The sequence below is a fragment of the Plasmodium brasilianum genome, chromosome 5, assembly GCF_023973825.1.
Source record: "Plasmodium brasilianum strain Bolivian I chromosome 5, whole genome shotgun sequence".
Lineage (NCBI taxonomy): Eukaryota > Apicomplexa > Aconoidasida > Haemosporida > Plasmodiidae > Plasmodium > Plasmodium brasilianum.
Genome location: NC_090118.1, coordinates 1,310,696 through 1,335,997, shown reverse-complemented (window position 1 = coordinate 1,335,997; position 25,302 = coordinate 1,310,696). Strand labels below are relative to the sequence as shown.

Here is a 25,302-nt window from a genome sequence, read left to right as displayed (position 1 = left end):
GTACAAACATATAATATTAACCCTTTACATGATGTAAACTTATATTGATTTAACTGCTTTTTATACGCGGTTTTATAAGCGTACAAAATAATGTACTAGTACAAAATTTTGTTTAAAAAATTATTAAATTAAAAGGAAATTATTACGAAAAATTAAATGAACTATTGTTCATAAATATAAAAATAATAATAATAAATTAAAAATAAAATAAATAAGGAACTATTCTATTTTCTCTTTTTTGATTAATTCTCCTGTTTCCTTTTCATAGTAAAATTCTTATCAGCTAATTCGAATGTGTAAAAAAGAAAATTTTGAATTACACATATTTTTAAAATATTTTAACCTCATATTTTTACGCAGAGTTTTTTTTTTTTAAATCTTTTTGCAGGATAAATAGTCAACAAATTCAAACAAATTAAGGGGAAAAACAAAAAAAAAAAAAAAAATATTTTTTTAGAGTAATTCTAATTATTTTTTTATAGACCACTACTATTTAATACCAATTAATAAAAGGGCTGTTACATTTTTGAGCTAAAAGAATTTTTTCTTCCGCAATAATAACAAATTTTAATATCCATGAATAGCCTTTTTTCCTTGTTTACATATACACATATATATATAGGTGTACTTTTTTTTTTTTTTTTAATTAACATTACATTTACTATACCAAGTATATTTTAACTGTCCCTAAAACGTACGAAGTATTATCCGTTTTACACCTGAATTTTTCAGTAAAAATTATTCTGCATATATATATATATATATATATATATATAGATAGATAGATATGTTTTTTTTTTTTTTTTTTTTGCTCTTCCGTTGTGTAGATCATTATACCCATTGACACTTTTTTCTTTTAACTGAAATATCCATTTTAAATGATTTTTTCCTTCTCTTGAAGTACTTATTCCTTTTATCACGATAAATAAAAGTCTTTCATGAAACTTAGGCTACCTTTCATATCTCTTATTGTATTGGTTTCATAGTACAATCACAAATATGTAAGTACGCACATATGTATTAACACACTCGCATAAGTACTTCAAACCATACACGTACTTCAACCATACACGTACTTCAACCATACACGTACTTCAACCATACACGTACTTCAACCACATATACACATCAACCACATATACACATCAACCACATATACACATCAACCACATATACACATCAACCACATATACACATCAACCACGTATACACATCAACCACATATACACATCAACCACGTATACACATCAACCACATATACACATCAACCACATATACACATCAACCACATATACACATCAACCACGTATACACATCAACCACATATACACATCAACCACATATACACATCAACCACATATACACATCAACCACATATACACATCAACCACATATACACATCAACCACGTATACACATCAACCACGTATACACATCAACCACATATACACATCAACCTCTTACATACTACAACCCCATACATACTGAAACCAACAGCAAGCGCTTTTCTTTGCTGCTGCTACCCCCACTCAGCATTATGATTTTACTAAGAATAGCATTATTCCTCCTGCATATTGTAGTTTATCTCTGTAGTGAAAGAAAAAACAAGAACATCATTCTTATAAATGATGAAACGTCCAGTTTAAATAATACCACACAGTGTTCACAGGATGTTCATTTTGCATTTAAAAAGGAGTTATATAAATATTGCGTTGAACATGATATAAAAAATACAGAATCACATGTATATATACAGAAAAAAGAAAACAATAGATGGATATCACAATCAGAATTATTAGGAAAATTTTATAAAATTAAACCTGTATCTATTTTTAATTTTGTGGATGATAATCAAATTATACTTATAATTTGCGAATATATAAACAATGACAAAACTAATACTAAGGATTGTTACCGTTGGAGTAGCCAAGATGGGACTACATTTACAAAAAAAAATGTAGTCATAGATAATGATATTTTTAATAATAAAAACTATTCATCTTATTCATCCGCTCCTTTAAAAATTTCTAATAAAACTTATTTATTAATTTGTGGTACACATTCTAATCAATTAAAAAACAATAAAAACGAAGATCACTTGGCATCTTGCACTGCCAGTGATGATGATGGAAGAAATTGGAGGTATGCATAAACAAAAATTCGGGTATATAGAAGATAGTTCCTTTTGCATAGTTTTAGCTCTGTTTTCTTTTGTTGCACGTGCATAATACGTGCATATATATGTATGTATGTTCTTATATACATACTTAAATACATGCACCAATGCACGAATATGCCAATGCACGAATATACCAATGCACGAATATACCAATGCACGAATATATCAATGCACTAATACATGAATGCTCACATATACATACTTCCAAATGCATATAATTATATGCTCCCTTTAATGTAATTTGTAGAACACAAATTAAAATCAACTATTCCGGATTTCAAGCGGACAACCCATTTTTTGCCCTAACACCTCACATATTCAACGACGAGTTAGGCTTTTATTTTTACACAGGAGTAAATATTAGTACTAAGAGTACGGGTGGACAATATATAGCTTGTTCTGTTGATAATGGGACGAATATATCATTCAATTGTAATGATGTTAATCTTTTTAAAGAAAATAAATTATTACAAAATATTACAAAGTTGAGTGATCATTACTTGACTAATTATATAGATAAAGATTATTTAGATTTATGTTATTTGTATTATACGAAAGAAAATGCAATTATGATAGGCTCCCCAAAACATATATATAATGATCATAAATGCTATAACAGTTCCATCATAAAAGAAGATGAATCTACATTTTTTTTTACTTATTATAACGGGCATGGATTACAAAATATGCACTCAATTCACTATACACAGTATGACTAAGTAAAACTGTTATGTTAATAATTCTTTTTATTTTTTTTAAATAGAGAAAAATTGACAATATGTAGAAAACAGTACAGTAAAAAAAAAAAAAAAAAAGGAAGTATAATTTTGTGCAGACTCACCCTTTTATAATCACTACAACATCCACTTAAGAAATGATCGAATGCGCCCCATGAGGATGTACGTATATACATATATGCATACTTACATGCATATATACATACTTAAATACATACATATACACACTTGCATACATAGAGTATGTATATGTTTTTCCTCTTTGCAATTTCGCAATTAGTAAACTCCCATTTGAAGCTACAATTTCATTCCTCATAAAACTATATTGTGCACTTGACCAATATCTTATATATAACCGTACGAAAATACACATAAGAGCTTTTCCTGTATTACAAGTGCTTCTTTATATTCCTGTTTAATCTTATCTTAAGCAGTTTACTTGTAAAATTTTTAGTATACATAATAAAATGATTCCTCTAAAAGAGCATGAACAATTCATTGACAACCTTAATGAAGGAAAAGGATGTTTATAGTCTACACATTTATAGCCTTTGTCTTAGATATGCATCATCTTAAATTATAAGAAATTTTTATTCCTACAACAATCATTTCGTTTATTTTTAATCCTCATTTTAACCATTTTTTTTTTTTTTATGCTCTTTTTTTATTTTTTATTTTTTATTTTATTTTATTTTTTTTTTTTTTTTGTTATCTCTGTTTCTCATAATTTTGTAGTACTAGTATACAACGTTGTTTCCTCATCATAATGTATGACTTAAAAAAAAAAGAAAATTAAATTATATAAATTAAAAATAATTAAAATTAACTAAAATTAACTAAATAAATTGAAATTAATTAAAATATATTAAAATGAACTAAATGAACTAAATTAGCTAAATTAATTAAATTAACTAAACTGAATTAACTAAACTGAATTAACTAAACTGAATTTACTAAACTAAATTAACTAAACTAGATTAATTAAAATTAAAATAAATCAAAATAATCTGCAATTAAATAAATCAAAATTAATTAAAATTAAACGAACATAACAAAAAAAGTAAATAAGCTTTTAAAAAAAAACTACTAATTTTAAAATTATATTTGTAGAAACAGCCCATATATTAAATGCGCTATGAGGAATCAAATGGATAATATAAAGCCTTTTCTAAAAAACCCACTAAACAAAAAAGCGTCCGCATAAAAACATACAAACAGCCATGCCAACATACATATGCCCAAATATATATATGCACAAACATACATAATACATATACAACGAAACGAATTTATGTGTATCCGTTACAAGTGCGAATGGGTTCAAAAAAAAAGGGACTCACAATATTAAGCCCTTTTAAAATACACTATAAGGGCATTATAATATACCAATTTTAAAATAACGTATTAAGACAAGTATACTCTTCATCAAATTATTACTAATACTCTTCATCAAATCATTACTAATACTCTTCATCAAATCATTACTAATACTCTTCATCAAATCATTACTAATACTCTTCATCAAATCATTACTAATACTCTTCATCAAATCATTACTAATACTCTTCATCAAATCATTACTAATACTCTTCATCAAATCATTACTAATACTCTTCATCAAATCATTACTAATACTCTTCATTAAATCATTACTAATACTCTTCATCAAATCATTACTAATACTCTTCAACAAATCATTACACCTTTTCCCTATTTACTAGTTTCCTTTTTCCTTATCTTCTGAATCTGTCTTATAACCCGAATCAGATGATGAATCCTCATTGTTGTTATTACCAGCCCTATTTATGTGGTCATTATCCATTCCCCTTCTTCTTTGAGACTTTCAGAAAAAAAGAAAAAAATGTTAAATACAAATATTTACTTAAATACGTATAAACAATTAAACAAATCAGCAAAATTAAATACATATACACAAGTAACTATAAGTAGTTAAAAACTGAGGGTATAATTACTAAAAGATTGGTACATTACCTGAAGCAGCAATATGAAAGGTATAACATACATTATGAAGTATACCGTAACAAGCATCAAAACAATAATTAGTTTATAATCCCCTGAGTTTATATTAATAATACCATTTCTATGTAAATGATTACTTAACCCTGATGCAGCAGTTGAAAATAACCCACGTTTCAAGCCCTGTTGTATTGCCATTTTTTTGCACTAATTAGAAGCCAAATTATTTTTACGTTAATAATGTTCTCCTAATAGATACAGCGCGTTCGCTTATAACACAAAGAGCACCCCTCTTAATTCACAAAAAGAATTAGAAATAGAAGTGAAAAATTGAACACGTATAGAAAGTGCTATAATGCGTAATGAAAAATAAAATTACAATAAAACTGAACCAAAAAGGAAAAAAAGGGAAAAAACGGAAAAAAGCAGAAAAAAACGGGAAAAAACGGAAAAAAAAAAGTTGTTTTTTAAGGGTATATCATAATATACCATATGTTTATTTAAAGCTAACCACGTACGTACATATTATATATACATAAGCAGAACACACACATATTATAAGTAACATGTACACAAGTCATAATTATTCGCTACACTTATGATGTGGTTGGTTAAGGAAGAGCATAAAAATAAAATAAAAAAATAAAATAATACAAAAAATAATGATAATTATATGAACTACAACTATAATTATATGAACTACAACTATAATTATATGAACTACAACTATAATTATAATAGCAGTAATTAAGGCAAATAAAAATTAAATAGCAGGTAAATTAATTGCAATTATTACCCATAAAGTTACCCTTCCAAGTTTATATACTTTTGAACCATTTAAAATTTGCCAAAAATTGAAATTTAAAAAAAAACAAAAAACAAAATTGTTTCAAGCATATTTTTAATTATTGTAGCGCATGACAAGTTCTCATATGCACACTTTTACAATATACCTAATTTTTTAAGAAGATATACTGTATAGAAATAACAATTATATATTTTATAATATTTACTTCCTGTACTTACAATTACCTAACAGTAAAAATCTATGAACACTGCTCATTCTTTTTCGTAATTTAAAATTTCTAATTACAACTGTATCATCAGAAGGGCTGCTTTTCTTCTGGAATTCAGTTGGATTATCATAAGCAACAACATACATAATTAAGTATACAAAAGTAAATAACATATATATATATATATATATACGATCGACGGTATAAAAAATAATATACCTAACATCATGTGCGGTGTTTTCTTTTTTTTTTACTTAAATAAAATAAAAAAATTAAACCTTTCCTGTACGTAAAGATTTTCGGATAGAAGAAAAAATTTGGCGTAATCTATTATTTTGTGTTGAACTTACTGCGCAAAAAGAACTAAAAATTAGTAGTATAATTCTACTACTTAATATATTACATATATGTATATATATATAAATATATATTACAACGTAGATTTTCTATAAAAATAAATTAAGCAAAAAAATTAATATTTTTTCACCTTGTTGCTAACAAATTTAAGTTTGTTAAGTTGTGGCTCCTCATAACTGTTATTATTATTTCGCCCGTTAAATTTTTTTCCTTTTAATTATATTTTATTATATATTGTGTTTTTATTTTATTTTTTTTCATCATATATATATATATATATAATATATATATCAATAACTACTCTATATTTTTTAATTATAAAGAATTCCTCTTAGCCTTTGTAAATACAAAAATAAATGAACAAGATTCAACACAACAGTGGGTTGTTGCTATTTTTAATATTCGTACAATTTTTAAGTATGAATAGAAATTATTTTTTTTTTTTTTTTAAATTCAACTTTTAACCAAGTACATAAATGCATATGCATATACATATATATATATATATATACATGTATGGTGTAAAAATAGTATTATTAACTCGCTAATTACTTCCCCCCCTCTGTATTTTTCTTTTATAAATTATTTTATATTTATTTATTTTTTTTTTTTTTTTGGTCAACGTAAAATGTGGGATACTTTTTATCCATTGGAAATTTGTGCACTAATAAATATTTACATATAAAATATATCTTTATACATAATGCAGTATAAAACATTTTTTATTCTTATAATAATAATTTCTTATTTTCCAACCACCTCAAAAATAAAAGGAAAAAAAAATTATTAAATCAGTTTAAATACATATGTACGTAGTATTATAATATATTAATAAAAAAATTGCAGTGCTATAATTTTTTTTTTTAAATTTTCTCGGGGACCGTAAAAAAATTTACTTTTTTTTTTTTTATTAATAATTTACTACAATAATGTTATATAATATACATATATATACATATACATGTGATATAAAATTTATACTACTAGCATATGTTATACAATTATATGCATTTATGTACCATATATAATAATTGCAATATTTTGAGTTTTTTATGTTTTTTCATATTTCACACAAAATACATACTATTTTATTATATAAAATATATATATATATATATATATATATGAGTATGAGTTTAATATATTATATATATGCGTACATATTTATCCTACAAATACGTGTACGTTTTTTTTTTTTTTTTTTTTAAATATTGCACTAACTTAAAAAACTCAAAATCATGTTAGGAAGAAAAGTGTATTATATAGTTAGTATAAAATATTTATAAAAGACTAAATTTCAAGCTAACGGTATTTAATTAAAAATGCAATTATGCAAGGGAAAAGCAGGGAAATTTTAATTTCTACTCCCGAAATATTGCACATGCAATATTAGTAAAGCATATTAAACATTGTATTATAGCAAAAAAACAATAAAATATAAACTAATAATAGTAATTAACCCTTTTTATATTATATCATATAGCATTTTTTTTTTTTTTTAGAAGTTTCTTAAACTATAAACTATAGGTAATTGCATAATTTACTATTTTTTTGTATATATATCGTAGATACAAACATATATATTGTATATATATATATATATAATATATACGCGCTTTATTTTAGCAAGGTAAAAAAAAAAAAAAAAAAAAAAACTTTATATATATATATTCACATATTGCAAAAAAAAAAAAAAAAATTATTATCTTTTACTTTTAAAAAATTTTTTTTTTTTTTTTTTTAAAATAAAACAATACAATTTAAAAACTTCCTTCAAATCAAACAAAAGATAATATAAAAAACCTACACTTCAAAATCTTTATTTTCAAATAAAAACTTTAAAATTAGAAATTTTTAGTAATAAAAATTTTAATTTATTTTTTAGGAAATTTCTTGATTCTACTGTATTTTTTTTTTTTTTTAATTTAAAAAAGCCAAAATGAAATTAACCAGAGTATTTTATATCATTGCCTTCCTCTTAACCATCAAGATTTTAGTACCTGGATTCAACAATGTTGAAGTTGAAGCAAAGAATCCAGTTGCTGATGCCAAATCTGTAAAGAAAGTAGATGATGATATCCAAAGAAAACAAAGAAATCAGAAAATTTTGCTCATATCATCCGTAGCCACAAGTGTAGCTATAATCTTAGGTAGTTTATTAGGAGGCTTAGGCTATTACAAACAAAAGAAAATCAGAGGAGGAAATGTACCAGCTGCACCAGTAAAACACACAGGAACTAAACTAGAAGGAAAACCATCATCAGATGATACAAAGCTATCTTCAACTGGTAGTCAAGGAACCACAACTTTAAGCACCAACACTTCAACCGGTCCATCAAAAACATATACTAATTCCTTTTAAGCACAAAATAATATATTAAGTAGAAGAAAGAGAGTGTATATTAATAGCACTTTTTTGAGAGGATAATATAATATATGATGATACATGGTAAATGATGTGTGAAGTGCTTATTAAGGAATGATTATTAGGTTGTATATTGCACTTTTATGTGTTAGTAAAAACCTAATATCGATTCTTTTAGAAATTATATATACATAAGTTTTTTTTTAAAAGGAAAAAAATGTAGAAGTCTTCACCATATATTATGTATGTAAATATACATATATATTTATATATAAATATATATATGTAAATGTACATATATATTATTTATATATATATGGATAATGTATATGTAATTTTTTTTTTTTTTTTTTTTTTTATAAAAAAATTATGTACGTATTTATTTCCCTTTGCGCTCAAGGGATAGTTCAGAAATTTATGATTCGTATGAACTTTTTTACTTTATTTTATCATTTTTTTTTTTTTTTTTAAATTATATATTTATATATATATATATGCCATATATTATTATATAATTCAAGTGATATTTTTTTTTTTTTTTTTTTTTTTCATGTATATGGCACTACATCTCCACCCGTTTAGTACGAAAAAATGTATAGATTGTTCTGATGAATGGTATTGATTGTAATTTTTCCTTTTTCTGTTAGTCCTTTTATTATTCGTTATTGTGTGCTTTTACGATCGAGTGTGTTTTAAATTGTAGTACTTTTCGTAGTGTATTATAGTGGTAATATGTTTATATATGTACAAAAAAGAGTACTTTTTTTAATTAAAGCTGTTTTTGAACAATTTAACTTGTTAGCTATGTGTTTTAAGTATGTAAAAAATACGTGCATATATTTTACTTCATATTTAGCGAATGTCGTAAAATGGTATTCAAATTATCAGAACGTAGGAAGTAAATAAATATATATACGTATATATAATATATATATAATATATGTAATATATATAATATATATAATATATATATTTATATATAAATTTATTTATGCATTTTGTCTTGCCTTAATGCATACTTATGATTTTTTCGTACGAAAAAAGTAAAGAGGGAGAAGTACATTTTTTCTTTAATTTATTACACAAAAATAAAACATTATTTTTGTGTATTTTTTTCTCCAACCACCTTTCGTTATATAGGTTATTCAAGAAAAAGAAAAGAAAAAAAAAAAGAGTACATCCAGAATTGAATTTAATGTACACTAGCATTTCATTTTAAACCCGTATATTGTGCATGCACGCAAGTAGTTGTGTTATAGTTTCTGAATAATTTATACATACTCATAGTTCACAACGTTCAGGTATGTACGCACGTGCATAAATATATATATATATATATATATATACATACGCATCATCAGTACATTAAAGTACAACATTCACACTATACTCTGGCATATGGTGCTATATCATAACTTCAGCTTGCTATGCTTATTTCTGTGCTGTTCGTTTGAAAAGAATATAAAATAAGCAGTTCTCCAAGTGCACAAATATTTTCGATATGTAAATGCACACACTAGCTCATATGTGTACACATTGATATATGTAAAAAAGAAACAATTAAATTGTAAGCATTTGAAGCTTTTACATTTTTATCTTTTTTTTTCTCTCAAGTGTACATAAATATATATATATATATGTGTGTGTGCATATTTACATCGCACTAAAGGATTACCAAATAGGAGTAAAAAGTGTTGTATGTTACATATTTTTATATGAAAAATTATTATACTACTTTTTATTAACGTACATGTTCAACCGACTTTTACTGCCATTTTACAAATAATGACCTTATAAATATATAACTGAAATAGAATAAATCGTTATGCTATGAAATGTTATCATATTATAGGAAAATGCAAAGAGGTAAAGGGTGTGTGATAGTATAAACAAAATATAATATATGAACCACGACAAATATTCCGATATTACATGCACACATTGTATGCTGTAAATATGTATGCGCCTATAATTATATGATGCACACTGTTATTAATTAATGATCTTAAAATGAAGATATGTTAAACCTTATAATTTTTTATTTATAAATAAGGTTAGCTAACAGGGTGAGAAGCTATAATTTATAGTTTTTTTTCCCTTTTTTACTTTTTTTGCAATTTTTGCATTTTTGTACTTTTCTTCCCTTCTTTATTTTTATTTCCTTTTTACTCTTATTTCCTTTTTACTCTTATTTCCTTTTATTTCATTCTTAATTCGAAAAAAGGTCCGCGTGTTTATTTTATAATTAGTAATAACTCTTAAAAGTAAAAATATTTTTTTTCAAACTTTTTTAATCCCATAAATCTGTTAATAAGATTTATACATGAACAAAAGTTTACGTACGTTCAAACAATATAACATAATATAAATGCATATTTACGCATCAGTACAAAATTTACCAAGAAAACATGTCGTAATTAATGCATTAGTTTTTGCCGTACACAAAAATAATTTAAAAAAAATAAAAAAAGGAAAAGTGGACATATAGTAATGTTATTTTCATCCATTCTTGTGTTTAATCTTCAAAAAGAATAAAACAGAAATAAAAAAAAAAAAATAAAAAAAAATAATAAAAAAAAAAAAAATAATAAAATAAAATAAAATAAAAAAATAAAAATAAAATAAAATAAAATAAAATAGGATAATATTGGATAAAACAGAATAAAATAGAGTAAAATAATTTTGTATTGAGCTCTATTATATTACAAGGTTACTCACAATATTAAACATAAAAATTCTGAAGAAACGTTCTTTAAAAATGTTACAGGGAAACAACTAATTCGCATTTCGCATTTAATAAGAATAATTCAAACGCGTATTTGTTTCCCTATTTTATTGTATGCTTCATTCTTATTTTTGCTTTTACGTTAATTTTGATGTTAATTTGAATGATACTTTTAATTTTCTTTTTTTCTTGAAATACTTTAAATTGTTTATTCTTTTTTTACGTTATTATATTGTATTTTTTATTTCACATTATTTATGTATTTATTTATTTGTTTATTAATTTGATTATTTGCTTATTAATTTGATTATTTGCTTATTAATTTGATTATTTGCTTATTAATTTGATTATTTGCTTATTAATTTGATTATTTGCTTATTAATTTGATTATTTGTTTATTAATTTGATTATTTGTTTATTAATTTGATTATTTGCTTATTAATTTGATTATTTGTTTATTAACTTGATTATTTGCTTACTAATTTGATTATTTGTTTATTAACTTGATTATTTGCTTATTAATTTGATTATTTGTTTATTTATATGTTTATTTCATTATTATTTTTTTCTTATTTTAAATATTAAAAATATTGTTACTAAACTCAATTATACTTCTTTTAAAAGAGTTTTTCCTTTATAACCAAGGATTAATAAACTCACTTCAATATTTGCAAAAATGGAAAAAATGGCAAAGTCCTCAGAATTAATTAGTGGTCATTCCATGTTAATCTTTCAACTAATCTGACGAAAGAATTAGTCCTCTCTCAAGTTATATACATTGTGTGCATCATTTGCTTCATGTATGCATATACATGTACTCATATACGTACAATAACGTATAGTTTATTTGTGCAGAAAAGAATATACAACATAAAATAAGCGAAAAGGACAATATATAGATCTACATGTAACTCTATGTATGTATATATGTATGTATATATGTATGTATATATGTATGTATATATGTATGTATATATGTATGTATATATGTATGTATATATGTATGTATATATGTATGCATGTACGTATGTATGTATATATGTATGCATGTACGTATGTATGTATATATGTATGCATGTACGTGTGAATGTATATATACCAAAGTGGCACCTTATATAGGTTTACCATTTTTTAGCGTAGTATCATATAGAAATTGATAAATTAAAAAAAAAAAAAAAAAATGTAGAACACTTAAGGAGTTTGCAAATTATTCTTCTACAACAGAACATTGACTTTTTTTTTCTTTTTTTGTTAAAAGAAAACATATAAATGTATGAACTATATAATGTATTGATATGCATTTAATTATGCAAATTTATGTATATTCTATCTAGCGCAAAATATTTAAAAAAAAAAAAAAAAAAAAGCATGTATACATATATATATATATATATATATATTTGTAATAGTTCAAATAGTAATACTATATAATATATGTAATAAACGCGAAGTTGCTACCTACTCCTTTGCTAAATTTAAATTTATCTCTCACTCGAATAATACCTTGTTAATCCCCTTTTTTCATGCCATGCAATTTGTCTAGGCATATATATAAAACTTTTTTTCTTCTTTTTAAAAATAAAAAAATTCTATGTTTAAGTTTTATAATAATATTTAAAACAATCTTATTTACTTGTTGCATATAGCATTCATTAAACGCAAATATTTTAAAATATAAAATAATTTTTTTTCTTTTTTCCTTTATTTCAAAATTGTTTTACATGTAAAAGTCTCAAATTTCATTATATAGGCCTACCCACACATATATATATATATACATGTATATATATACAAATATATGTATACCTACTTGCGTACGTACGTGCATGCATATATATATATATATATAATATATATATATATATATATATATATATATATATATTCATGTAACCAATTTAATTAATTATTAATTTTTTTATGTTCCCTACAATTTATACAAATGCGTCAAGGAAATAAAAAGGAGCGTACATTTATGCTTGTTCATTCACTCAAATAATGTTTATCATCATATGTTTGATTTTCAATTTCTATGTTTTAATTATTATGTTTTAAACTGTTATTACGCTGTTATATCCATACAGTTATACATACATGTACATATATATATATATATATATGTATGTATATGTGCGTATATTAGTGTGTAACATATAATAATATGTACATATATAAGATTTTTTGTAAGAAAAATGTTTGCTTGCTTTTATTTGTACTACTTTTGCAAATAACTATTGTAGACTGCAAAGAAGAGAAAAACGTAAAATTTTCAGTTGCTAACATATGGCCGATTAAGGGAAAAGAAGGGGGAGGAACATATATCAATGATGTAACGATTAGTAGTAGTGATAGTGGAAGTAGTTATAGGAGTGGTAGTAGTAACAAGGACAGCACAGACAGCGATAAGGCGCCCGTGCTCGCTTTAGACAACAATAATCAGAAGAAGCCCATAAAAGAAGGGGGAATTTCCCGCAAAAAGGAAAAACAAACAATTCAGAACAAGTCCAGTGAAACAGCCAATAATACTCAAATAACTCACCACAAAAAAAGCATAAATGAAGGGGTTTCAAGTGAGCCAGTAAAAGGAGAACCCTTAAAAAAAGACCTAGTAATGGAGGTAAAAAAAGGCCCAGTAATGGAGGTAAAAAAAGGCCTAGGAATAGAATCAAAAAAAGACGCAATAATAGAATCAAAAAAAGATGCAATAATAGAATCAAAAAAAGACGCAATAATAGAATCAAAAAAAGATGCAATAATAGAATCAAAAAAAGACGCAATAATAGAATCAAAAAAAGATGCAATAATAAAAGCAAAAAAAGATGCAATAATAAAAGCAAAAAAAGATGCAATAATAGAATCAAAAAAAGATGCAATAATAAAAGCAAAAAAAGATGCAGTAATAAAAGCAATCATAGACGCAAAAATAAGCGCAAAAAAGGATCAACAAAAAGACTTAAAAAAGGACGATAAAAAAAAAAGTTCATTTTTCCAAATAATTAAAGGTATTTTTTCAAAAAAAAAAGAAAAAGAAACACCAAAAACGTTAATGGAATATATCAGATATAAAAATGAAAGATTATTAAAATTAGAATTAGAAAGAGGGCGTAAAGATACAATAAAAGGTATTTATAAAAAATTATTTCTGACAACCACTCTTTTATTATTTTATATAACTCTACTACCTGTGCTCGTTTATTTATATTCATCATATAAATGTAGAGAAGCCATAATGCAACAATATAATAACAACCCCGATAGAAGAATTGTACCAACTAACTACGATTTTGGAGGAGATGAACCTACTGTGAAAATTGGAGGTGTACGTTTAACTAAGTGCAGGCACTATGTTACTAGTGGAAAAAAGGGGTTTTCTTTTATCCTTGGAAGGCACAAAGGACAATCTTACGGTAATTACTTAGCGTGTGAAATTTATGTGCTAGCTGTTTAAATGCTTTGGTGTATACATATGCCAAGTACATGCACACGTACATATATATGCATACATATGTACATATATGTATATATATGTATGCATATGTATGTATATATATATATACGTTTCCAGTGTACTAATGTATTATAATTATTCCCTTTTTTTTCCCTCCTCCCTTACAGCTTTAGTAAAAATATAACACATTTATAATATATATCATCATTCATTTTCCTTCCACAAGATCAGTATAACTATATTTAAAAGTTTTTTAAATGATGAAAAGTTAAAACTTGTTCAAATTATATATCATCAAAATTTAAGAAAAATTAGAATTTCCAATGTGTGCAATTATGAAATGGTAAGGAAGTACCATTCCTGTGATAGCCATAAAGAAAAGAAGAAAAGAAAGAAAAAACGAAGCAATGGAACAGACGTCACATAGGCATATATACACATATATACACATATATATATATATATATATATATGTATGTATGTATGTATGTATATGTATGTATATATATTTGCATGTGTATGCGTGCCTATTCTCAATCAGATCAAAAATATGCCCCTTAATATTACCATATTTTATTACCTCCCCCGCCGCCCCTGATACAATTAAAAACTAATGTACTATTGCGCCAAATTTTTTGCTCAAACGCTTATCTGTTTTATATCTTACCTTTTAAAATATATGGCAAATAGTATGAGCCGGTATGTTCATCCTTTTTGAAAATTGGACATATAATTAGCGGATTAAAGACCAACAAAAGCATGATGTCAAAATTATGTTCAGCAAATAAAAGGAAAAAGTATCACGTACTTTAAAAAAAAAAAAATACAAAAACGGAACGAAGAAACACTGAAAACAGCAAAAACAGCAAAAACAGCAAAAACAGCAAAAAGAACATATACAAAAAAAGGGGCTTATATGGAAGACTGTTTTCTAATCTATACCACTGTACCCCCATTTGTTATACAGAATAACACCCCTTTTTTATTCTTCTAAAGGAGGAAAACTTTTTACAGAATAGAAGAAATTACTCATTTATATGGTGGTCTTTCTTTATTTACAAGCAAAACTACCATTATGTATGCATACATACATATGCTTATATTTATATGTATATGTATATATATATGTATATATGTATATATGTATGCACCTATTCGTGTGCGTTTTTATTAATCAATCCATTTCTCAGGGTGCCTATTTAAACATATGAGAAACCTTTGTTTCAATATTTATATAATTAATTTAATTTATAAAATTTATCTCTCATTTGTGTTTTGGAATTTTCAATTTTTAATTCATCATATTTTTAATTTCAAACGTGTGCTTTGTTTTGTTTTCCTTTTACTGTGCTATGTTTTACGTTGCCATGTTTTACGTTGCTATGATTTACGTTGCCATGTTTTACGTTGCTATGATTTACGTTGCTATGATTTACGTTGCTATGTTTTACGTTGCTATGTTTTACGTTGCTATGTTTTACGTTGCTATGTTTTACGTTGCTATGTTTTACGTTGCTATGTTTTCTTTTTGTTTGCTTTGTTTTATTGTTATTTCTTATTTCTTATTTCTTTTTTCCTTTTTCCTTTTTCCTTTTTTTTTTTTTTCGTAATGCTTTTTACTCCTTTTCAATTAAAAGTCATAATATGATAAATTTTATCGTCCTCACAAAATTTTATATAATTATATTTTTATAACGTCCTCTTTAAAATATCTTCCGTATGTGTACAACTACGCTGTTAATTATTTTACATTTGTTTATTTAAAACTTTCTTAAAAATATAAAACCATATAAATATATATATATATATATATATTATAAAAAATTGTATTACAGCATATAGTTCTTTTTTTGCTTTTTTCTTTTTCTCTCTGAAATTCAAATTTTTCCTTTTCCTTATTGAACTGCACCTCTCCCGTTTTTACATTTACTGTTGAGTGGAGAAAAGGAAATAAAAAAAATAATAAAATAAATTTATATTTATAAATATATATAACATATATATACATGTGTAGTTATAATACGTATGTATAATATATGTACATTATATGTATGTATATTTGTACATATTAAGTATATATTTATATATATATGTACATGTATATTTATCCATTTGGTACATTTTTTGAATGTACATTTGATCAAATGGATTTTGTCGTATAATAGGTGGTTTCAAAAAAAAAAAAAAAAAAATCCTAACGAACGGTAAAAATATATACATAATGTTAAATGCAAATACTTAAATATAATTATATATACGTATATATATATGTATACATATGTTTTATATATGTTTGTTTATTTGAACATTTATAAATTTGTATAAGGACGTAGATATTATGTTCAATATATATATATATATTAAAAGAAGTAAATTTACATTAAATTTGAAGAGATTAAATACAGTTATTCGTTTTTTAAAAAAAAGAACAAATCGTTTGGTAAGTACAACAAATGAAACGCAACTACACAAACTGCTGAACGGTTAAGCGGTCGAACGAACGAACAACCTACTTGAAATACAGATTGCAAATACCCCCTTTCAATCGGAAGTAGGCAGAAGAAACGAAAAACGAAAAAGTAAAAGCTTAAGCATAAGCAAAAACAAAAGATAAAACTTAAACAACATAGCAGGCTAACAGGAAGTAGAAAAACCCAGGGAAGAATAGTTTTAATGATGAGCTTTAAAACAAATGAGGCAAAATCAAATGAAGTAAGGCTTTCTCCTTCAAGCGAAAGGGAAAATAAGTACGCAGGTAATGGTAAAGGTAATAACAGCAGTAATAATAATGGCAATAGTAAGCGCAATAGTAAGTGCAATAGTAACTTCAATAGTAACTTCAATAACTGCAGTGGTAACTTAGGTAGGGAAAAAGCAGACCGGAAGAGTAACAGTAACAATAGAATAGCAAAACAGAAGAAAAGGAACAATTACAAATATGCCAAGAAGCTCATTAATTTCTTCTTAAGGAGTTACAAGTTGGAAAAGATAAAAAAAAGGAACTTGTTCAAAGAAAATACATTATTAAAGAAAGAGGTGGAACAAAAAAAAAAAAAAAAAAAAAAAAAATTTGAAAATTATGAAAAATGATTATTTAACCATTCTAAATTTAGAAAAGGAATATTTTGATAAATACCAAGAGGACAAACTGTTCATAGATAATACAGAAAATTATAATACAAATAAACTTGTTAAAGATTCGTCGCACTTTATTTTTTTCTTTAATTTATTTGTTAGAGGACGTTATTTAAATATGGACAGTTTGGAAGAGGCTTTAATGAAGGATAATAAAAAAAAAAATATACAAAAAAAAATAAAAACAAAAATACAAGAAAATATTATAGAAGCGAAAACAAGTACTAAGAGAGATATTCTTTTTTTAAATGGGAAACATACAAGACTCTTAATATGCAATTATTTGAAAGTCTTTTTGAACAATGTACAGAACGAAGATATGATAAGCACCAATTTTCATATTATTGATTATGCTGAGTTGTATGAAAATAGGGAAAATAGTAATAATAATTATTTTAGCAATCATAATGTAAAGATAAAACAAAAGGAGCAGTCTACTTTTTTGTCTAGTCCGGGTTCTTTGAACCACAATGGCCGTAAAAACGATGCGAGTGGCAATACTGGTGGTGTTAGCGGTAGTACTGGTTCTACTGATGATGATGCTGCTCGTAATAGAAATGAAAATAGGAGTAAAGGTGGCATGCATGCTGGTAACAATGATGAAAGTGGAAGCAATCTAAACGGAGATAACAAAATCGATAAGTTAACAAATGACGATCTAATGGTTAGAAGCAGCTCCATGCAAAATGGTAAATGCATTGAGATAAACGAATTTATATATAACCGAATACTAACCAATTTTGTAACTGAGTTAAAGGGCTTCTTTTTCTCAATTATAGCTAAGGTAAGAAGCAATAAACTTATTGCAACTCTAATTGTTATATTCAGTGAGTTATGTTTGCACTTAACTCCTTATTATTTGAACATAATAAATTTTATCGATATACTTAACGATTTTGCAAATGCGATTTCAGTGAGTTACATAAAGCGTCTTATAATATTTTTTCAAAATAATAAAAATCAGTTTATAGAAAAATATAAAGAATTTCAAAACTCAATTATTTTCAACGATCCAGTAAAAATACAATCAGTTGGAGCTAGACTAATAGGTTTTATAAAAATTTTACAAAAAAAAAATAGTCTAAATAATAAAAAAAAAGAATCCTTTAATATATTTTTTCTCAATTTGTTATTATCTGAATGCCTACCTATTAATCACTTAGGTTTCTGCAACAGACAGTCAGTAAAAAATAATTGCAATTTTTTATTTTATGACTCATTAGAACATCATACCAATAGCCTAAACGATGAACTAATTCTTTTTGATGAATATGAACTAACCATTAGGGAAAATATTAAAAATTATAAAAAAGTAAAAACGATCATCCATAATGAAATCAACAGCAGGTTTTTCTCAGACGTTTCTTCATCCAAAGGCACAAAAAGGAAAAACCCAACCGTGGGTTTAACTAGCAGTGTGGAAGAAACCGAGGGAAAAAATGAACAGCCGCTTTCAAAAAAAAAGAAAAATGTAAACAGTAACAGCGACAAGCAGGAGGAGAAGGAGGTAACGGACGACGAACAGGCAAGCACTAGCACCACCACGATGCACAGCGTCAAGAGAGTTGATGAGGAAAGGAACAGATCGAATAATGGAAAAGATGCGATAAGTAAGGATGGAAGTAATGATCGAAGCAAGGACAAGAGCATGGACAGGAGCAAATACCAGAGCAAGGATAGGAGTAAGGAGCGGAGCAAAGAAAGGGGCAAACAAAGGAAGAGAACAGAGAGCAGCAGTAGAAGAAGCAGTAGCAGTGTCGGAACTCCGGATAGACACAAAATGGGGAACACCGAAAAAAATCTAACATGCCGTAAATTATTTAATAATGTAAATGAAGCGAATAAGAATTACAAAGTGTATCTATCCTATATTTATCTTGTAATTTTTGTAAGATTCCCTGAAATGTTTGCCAGTACTAATAAGATAGAGTTAGATGATGTTTACAAATCATTTGAACTATTTTATGCATTTATAAAAAATTTGAAAAAAGAAAATATTATGAATATAAGTGTGATAAGAGAATATTTACACAATTCTGATTTTGATTTTCTTGGGAATAGACATATATATAATATTGTAATACGGGATGAAAATTTTTTAAATGTTTTTTTTTTCAACATTCTCCTAGTCCTTAACTATTTAAATTGCGAATTACATATTTTAGAAAATTACACAAATTTACCTGCACATGGTCAGGATAATGGGATGAACGACATTTCTGAAAAATCGACTGTAATAAAAACTAAGGAGATTAATAATCGTGTGAGTGGTACACATAATAATTTAGAAACTAGTCATTTGTCTACTACCCATTCCCAAGATCAGAACAGAAATTGTGAGGATAAAAATGCATCCACAAACTCTCGAATGCACAAAGGGCCTCAAAAGAGCGGCAAAGAAAACAGTAACACGAATAGTAGTAACCTGGCAAGTAACAACAACAACAACAACATCAGCAATATTAATAGTAATAGTAACAATAATAGTAGTTTAAAGAACAAAGAGAACAGTAACAAAATTATTCCTGGAAGTGGGAAAGGAGAAAGCAGTCATTTGACTATCGCCAGTTCAAGGGATGTAAAAAACAGAGATAACAAATTAGTTAGTGAAAAGACGAAAAAAATTATGTACATGTTCATAAAGGATTTAATAAACTATTTAGAGAGCACGAAAAACTCATATTATTATAGACTTTTATTGTTAAAAGAATATTGTTGGTATACTTGGAAAAAGCAGTTGACTGGAAAGCCAAGCAAAGATAACTCAGACATAAAATTTGAATTTAAAAGTTGGCATAACGAAATGAAAATGGAAAAAAAGAATGCTAAGGAGGTAGTAAAACCAAGTAGTAACAACAGCATCAACGTTAAGAAGGAGCACGATTATAATAAAAGTGCGGACAGTTCATATCCTGTGCAAAACTTAATTTACATAATTGAAAATTTCGAATTATTGAATAAAAGAATGAAAAGCTATTATGAGTTAAACAAAAATAATAAAAATTTAATGAAAAATATGTATAAATACACAAAATTTATGCAGCATTATTATGCATATGATAATAATATAACGAATAACAGCACCGAGGGGGAGGTACCAACTGGTAATGACGAAAACATGGCGAAAATGAATCCAGTTCCAAGTACAACACCCTCTATAAATAACATGAATAACTTTTTAATAGAAATTAATAAGATATATTTAAGAAGAGAAGCCGAATTTTGGGAATTAGACGAAAGTGACGCAGTTACAAATATGAAAAAAAGTAAAAACGAAACAAATATACTTATTGAAAAACTAATTGAAAAATTAGAAGACTATAAGAAAAAAATGCATATAGATAATGATCCTATTAATGAAATTGAAGAGAGCGAAAAGAGCAAAAATAACCCTGTTTTTAAATTCAGACTAGCAAAATTGTTTATACTCAAATATATTGACCTGTATGCTATTGTAAAAAATAAGGAGTTCTCAACAGATTGTAACTTCTTGTACAATTTGATGCTTAAGATGGACAAAAATTTAGAAAAGAAGAAAAATTTTAAAGAGAACAAAATTGTCTTAAATGAAGAGGAGGACCAAGAAAAAGAAGTGGAAAACGTGGAAGAACAGCATCATGAGGGGAACGCCAATGTTGGTGCAGATGCGGATGCAAATGCAGCAGAAGAAGACGCAGGAGGGAGGGAAGAAGGGGGAAATAAAATATCTGAACAAGATAAGAAATTTTCCTAACCCCCTCCCCAACTTGCTAACTGTTGTACGGGTGGAAGCCCCTGCAGAAATTTAGACATGCGGAAAGAGGCCTTTTATATATATATATATATATATATATATATATAAAGAATTATATTGTTAAAATGTTAGTAGCCCACTTTTTAAGTCAATTTTTACGTAATATTTGTCCATTTTGCCTGATTTGTTAATAAACTAAATGAGTTTTTTTATGACATATATATTTTGGGTATGTAAATATTTATACATGTATTTATGTATATTATATGTATATATAAATTTATAGACAATTGTTTGTTTACATTTTTGCAAAAAAAGGAAAAAAAAAAAAAAATATATATATAATTTTTGAATTATAAACACTAAAGGAAACACTTAATAAAAATGTCAAAATAATAATATGAAGCCAAAAAAATTTTTGATCTAATTCCAAATGGTTATGCATTAAGGTAGAAAAAAAAAAAAAAAAAAAAAAGCAAAAAAACAAAAAAACAAAAAAACAAAAAAACAAAAAAAAAAATACAAATAGGGGGGTTTATTATTTCTCTTATATATCTCTATACTAATAAATTATATACATACATGTATGTACATGGCAACATACACTTCCAAACAGTACGCATACGTAGGAAAAGTAATAAAAATGAATATCCACTCTCTTTCATAATTTCACATAAGTATATATTTCATCCCTATTCTGTTATTTTTTTTTTTTTTTTTCCCCCCCCCTCACCTCCTATATGTCAAAAGCTCCATCCTGTTTTAACTATTTCCGAAATGCCAACGTGGCCTTTTAATTTAATTTGATATAATTTTTTTAGCCCCTTAAATTTGCTTATTTTTCATCATTCATATCACCATATTCACGAATTAATATTTTTTAACTTTTTTTTTTTTTTTCCTATTTTAACATACCTTTTTTTTTTTTTTTTTTTTTTTTTTTATTTATATACATATTTGGGTGTATTCATTATAAAGTATACTGTATGTACAATTTCATTTTCTTTTACCTTTTTTTCTTTTTTTTTTTTCGTTAAAATTTACTGTAGGATTTATAGCATAAGAAAAAATTTAAACAAATAAAAATGCCATGAAGCTTTTGAATGCAGGGGGATAATTAATCTGTTAAAAACAAAATAAAATTATGCTTTGCTTTTTTAGAAACAAATGAATAAATAAAAATGCATACACAAACATACATATATAATATATACACTTACATATATAATATATACATATACACATATATATACACGTGCATATACACATACATATACACATATATATACACATATATATACACATATATATACACATATATATACACATATATATACACATATTTATTCTCGTATGGAGCAAACATGCAGGCTACATCAGCCCATCTACTGAGTGAGCAATGTACCCTGAACACGTATATCAGCATGTGTGTTTCAACAGTTATGTATGTATATTTATATGTGCTTATATATATGGCAGATTTTTACAATAACAAAATATCATATGGTATAGTATAATGTAGAATGATATAGTATGAAATAGTATAATATAGTATAGTAAAAAAAAAAGACAAGTACTTACTATATATATATATATATATATATATTAAATGCATATACTGTGTACGGAAAATTATGAAGAACATTGGAAATATATACACAACATATATTTATTTTTATAATATTTCAGTGATAAATCTTAATTTTATTTTTAATACCATCAAAAAAAAAAAAAAAAAGTTAAAAAAGTAAAAAAAAAAAAAAAAAAAAAAAAAAAAAAAAAAAAAAAAAAAAAAGGATAAATAAAGTTAAAATGATATAATGATAAAATTATGAACGTACATATAATTAAAAAAAAACAATTGTCAAAAAAATGTCATTAAAATTTATTTTATTAAATAGGCTTCATTACTTTTTTCATATCTACTATAATATTACTATAATGGCCTTCTCTTGATTAGTTGGATTTCATAAAGTTTTCCTTATTTTCCTTATTTTCCTCATTTTTCTCATTTTTCTCATTTTCCACATTTTCCACATTTTCCAGAGCTTTACAAATATGTGTATATACATACGTATATATATACCACTTTGCTTCACCTGTACCGGTCATATATTTTTTCGGAATTTTTTTTTTTTTTTTTTTTTTGGAATTTTTTTCAATATTGGCTAGTATTGACATAATTATTTTCAGAAACACCCATTTCAGCATTTTTCTTTATTTGACCTTCAATCTGTGAATAATCATAGGTGGTTGGTATACCATTATTTTGTCCATATATATTTGGATCATAAGAATTTCCATTTACATATTTTTCTTTCATATTTTGTTGAACCATTTCTTCTCCATATTCGATATTTTCTGGGTTTACATTATAAGGTTCATAAACATTTTCTTCGTTATATGCACACTGTTCACCATCATATTTTACTTCCGGTAAAACATCTGCATTAATATCTCTACTGTGTAATTCTGGAGACCATTTTTCTAACAAAGGCTCAAAAGAAAAAGCCCAAACTGTCGCACACATTATTGCTCCCAACAACAATATCGAGAAAAAGGCTCCAAAACCGGAAAACACCATTAGCAATTCTAAAAAAGAGGGAAATTGGCATAATGGAAAAGCGGTATAAATTGTGCTATATGTTTGCGTCCGCCCGAAGAGGCATTATAAACACAAACAAGAAAATAAACACAGAAGAAAATGTACATACACAAACATACACATATGCACATACAAATGCCTATTTAATTGTGCACATCCGTACCTGCAAGTCCGGCCAGTTTGAACAAGGTTAGATTGGACCAAGCAAGCTCCTCGTAGGTACCCTCATCGTGGTAAGCTTCCATGTAAAAAAAAGCAGCTCCATAAATAAATAAAGCAAAGCTGTGCACAATGCTGCCAAAATGTAATAAGGTCCAGTCTGATTTTGTTTGTTGATATCGTGCCCACCATCTCATACTCATATAAAAATATGCATATAAATATTGAACTAATCTTAATATAGAAGATAAAAGATCTAAAGTCACAGCTGCTGATAATAATTTAGACCCAGCTCTAAATCCTCGACACCATTTACTATTATCTGCTACAAAAACTTGAAACATGGCTATGTATAATGTACCTAATAAATATATTGCCATTAATATAGATATAGTCAAATGAAAAGAACTTGAAACCTTAACACATTCTGGACCTGCATATAAATCAAATACAAATATACCCGTTCCTCCAAATGCCCAATAAAATACAAACATTAATACTAAGGATACACATTGTAAAAAAAAACCCGTTCTTAATAAATGAGAACTAAAATAACCTATAAATGGAGTATGATTTTCTCCTCTTGGACTTGGTGAGTCTTCATCTTGTTGATATTGATTTTCATAGGGAGAAGGATATTGGGCTTGAGGTAAATATGTATCATCTCCTTCTACGCCGTAAGTATACATTTTTGCTTTTATAATTTTCCAAATGGTACGTTATTTATGTTATTTATGTTATTTATACTATTTGTTTTATTTATACTATTTATACTATTTATTTTATTTATACTATTTATTTTATTTATACTATTTATTTTATTTATACTATTTATTTTATTTATACTATTTATACTATTTATACTAT

At 25.7% G+C, this 25,302-nt stretch overlaps 7 protein-coding genes across 7 annotated transcripts; 4 read left to right on the top strand and 3 right to left on the bottom strand.

Annotated features, from left to right (window-relative positions):
- Positions 1–1,536: 1,536 nt before the first annotated feature.
- Positions 1,537–2,897, top strand: MKS88_001542 (cysteine-rich protective antigen; the record flags this gene model as incomplete). Its single annotated transcript, XM_067214477.1, has 2 exons — positions 1,537–2,141; positions 2,426–2,897. The coding sequence occupies 2 exons, from the start codon at positions 1,537–1,539 to the stop codon at positions 2,895–2,897; spliced, it is 1,077 nt and encodes a 358-aa protein (XP_067074908.1).
- A 1,393-nt stretch (positions 2,898–4,290) lies between these two features.
- Positions 4,291–4,581, bottom strand: MKS88_001541 (uncharacterized protein; the record flags this gene model as incomplete). The annotated part of the gene is made up of 1 exon (XM_067214476.1): positions 4,291–4,581. One exon carries the CDS (start codon positions 4,579–4,581, stop codon positions 4,291–4,293), a length of 291 nt encoding a protein of 96 aa, XP_067074907.1.
- A 51-nt stretch (positions 4,582–4,632) lies between these two features.
- MKS88_001540 (uncharacterized protein) lies at positions 4,633–5,090 on the bottom strand (the record flags this gene model as incomplete). The annotated part of the gene is made up of 2 exons (XM_067214475.1): positions 4,633–4,755; positions 4,953–5,090. The coding sequence occupies 2 exons, from the start codon at positions 5,088–5,090 to the stop codon at positions 4,633–4,635; spliced, it is 261 nt and encodes an 86-aa protein (XP_067074906.1).
- Positions 5,091–8,204: 3,114 nt separating this feature from the next.
- Positions 8,205–8,627, top strand: MKS88_001539 (early transcribed membrane protein; the record flags this gene model as incomplete). Its single annotated transcript, XM_067214474.1, has 1 exon — positions 8,205–8,627. One exon carries the CDS (start codon positions 8,205–8,207, stop codon positions 8,625–8,627), a length of 423 nt encoding a protein of 140 aa, XP_067074905.1.
- A 4,889-nt stretch (positions 8,628–13,516) lies between these two features.
- MKS88_001538 (uncharacterized protein) lies at positions 13,517–15,230 on the top strand (the record flags this gene model as incomplete). The annotated part of the gene is made up of 2 exons (XM_067214473.1): positions 13,517–14,788; positions 15,030–15,230. The coding sequence occupies 2 exons, from the start codon at positions 13,517–13,519 to the stop codon at positions 15,228–15,230; spliced, it is 1,473 nt and encodes a 490-aa protein (XP_067074904.1).
- A 2,246-nt stretch (positions 15,231–17,476) lies between these two features.
- MKS88_001537 (uncharacterized protein) lies at positions 17,477–21,671 on the top strand (the record flags this gene model as incomplete). The annotated part of the gene is made up of 2 exons (XM_067214471.1): positions 17,477–17,774; positions 17,917–21,671. 2 exons carry the CDS (start codon positions 17,477–17,479, stop codon positions 21,669–21,671), a joined length of 4,053 nt encoding a protein of 1,350 aa, XP_067074903.1.
- Positions 21,672–23,829: 2,158 nt separating this feature from the next.
- On the bottom strand, positions 23,830–25,124 carry MKS88_001536 (glideosome associated protein with multiple membrane spans 2; the record flags this gene model as incomplete). Its single annotated transcript, XM_067214470.1, has 2 exons — positions 23,830–24,263; positions 24,440–25,124. The coding sequence occupies 2 exons, from the start codon at positions 25,122–25,124 to the stop codon at positions 23,830–23,832; spliced, it is 1,119 nt and encodes a 372-aa protein (XP_067074902.1).
- Positions 25,125–25,302: the final 178 nt, after the last annotated feature.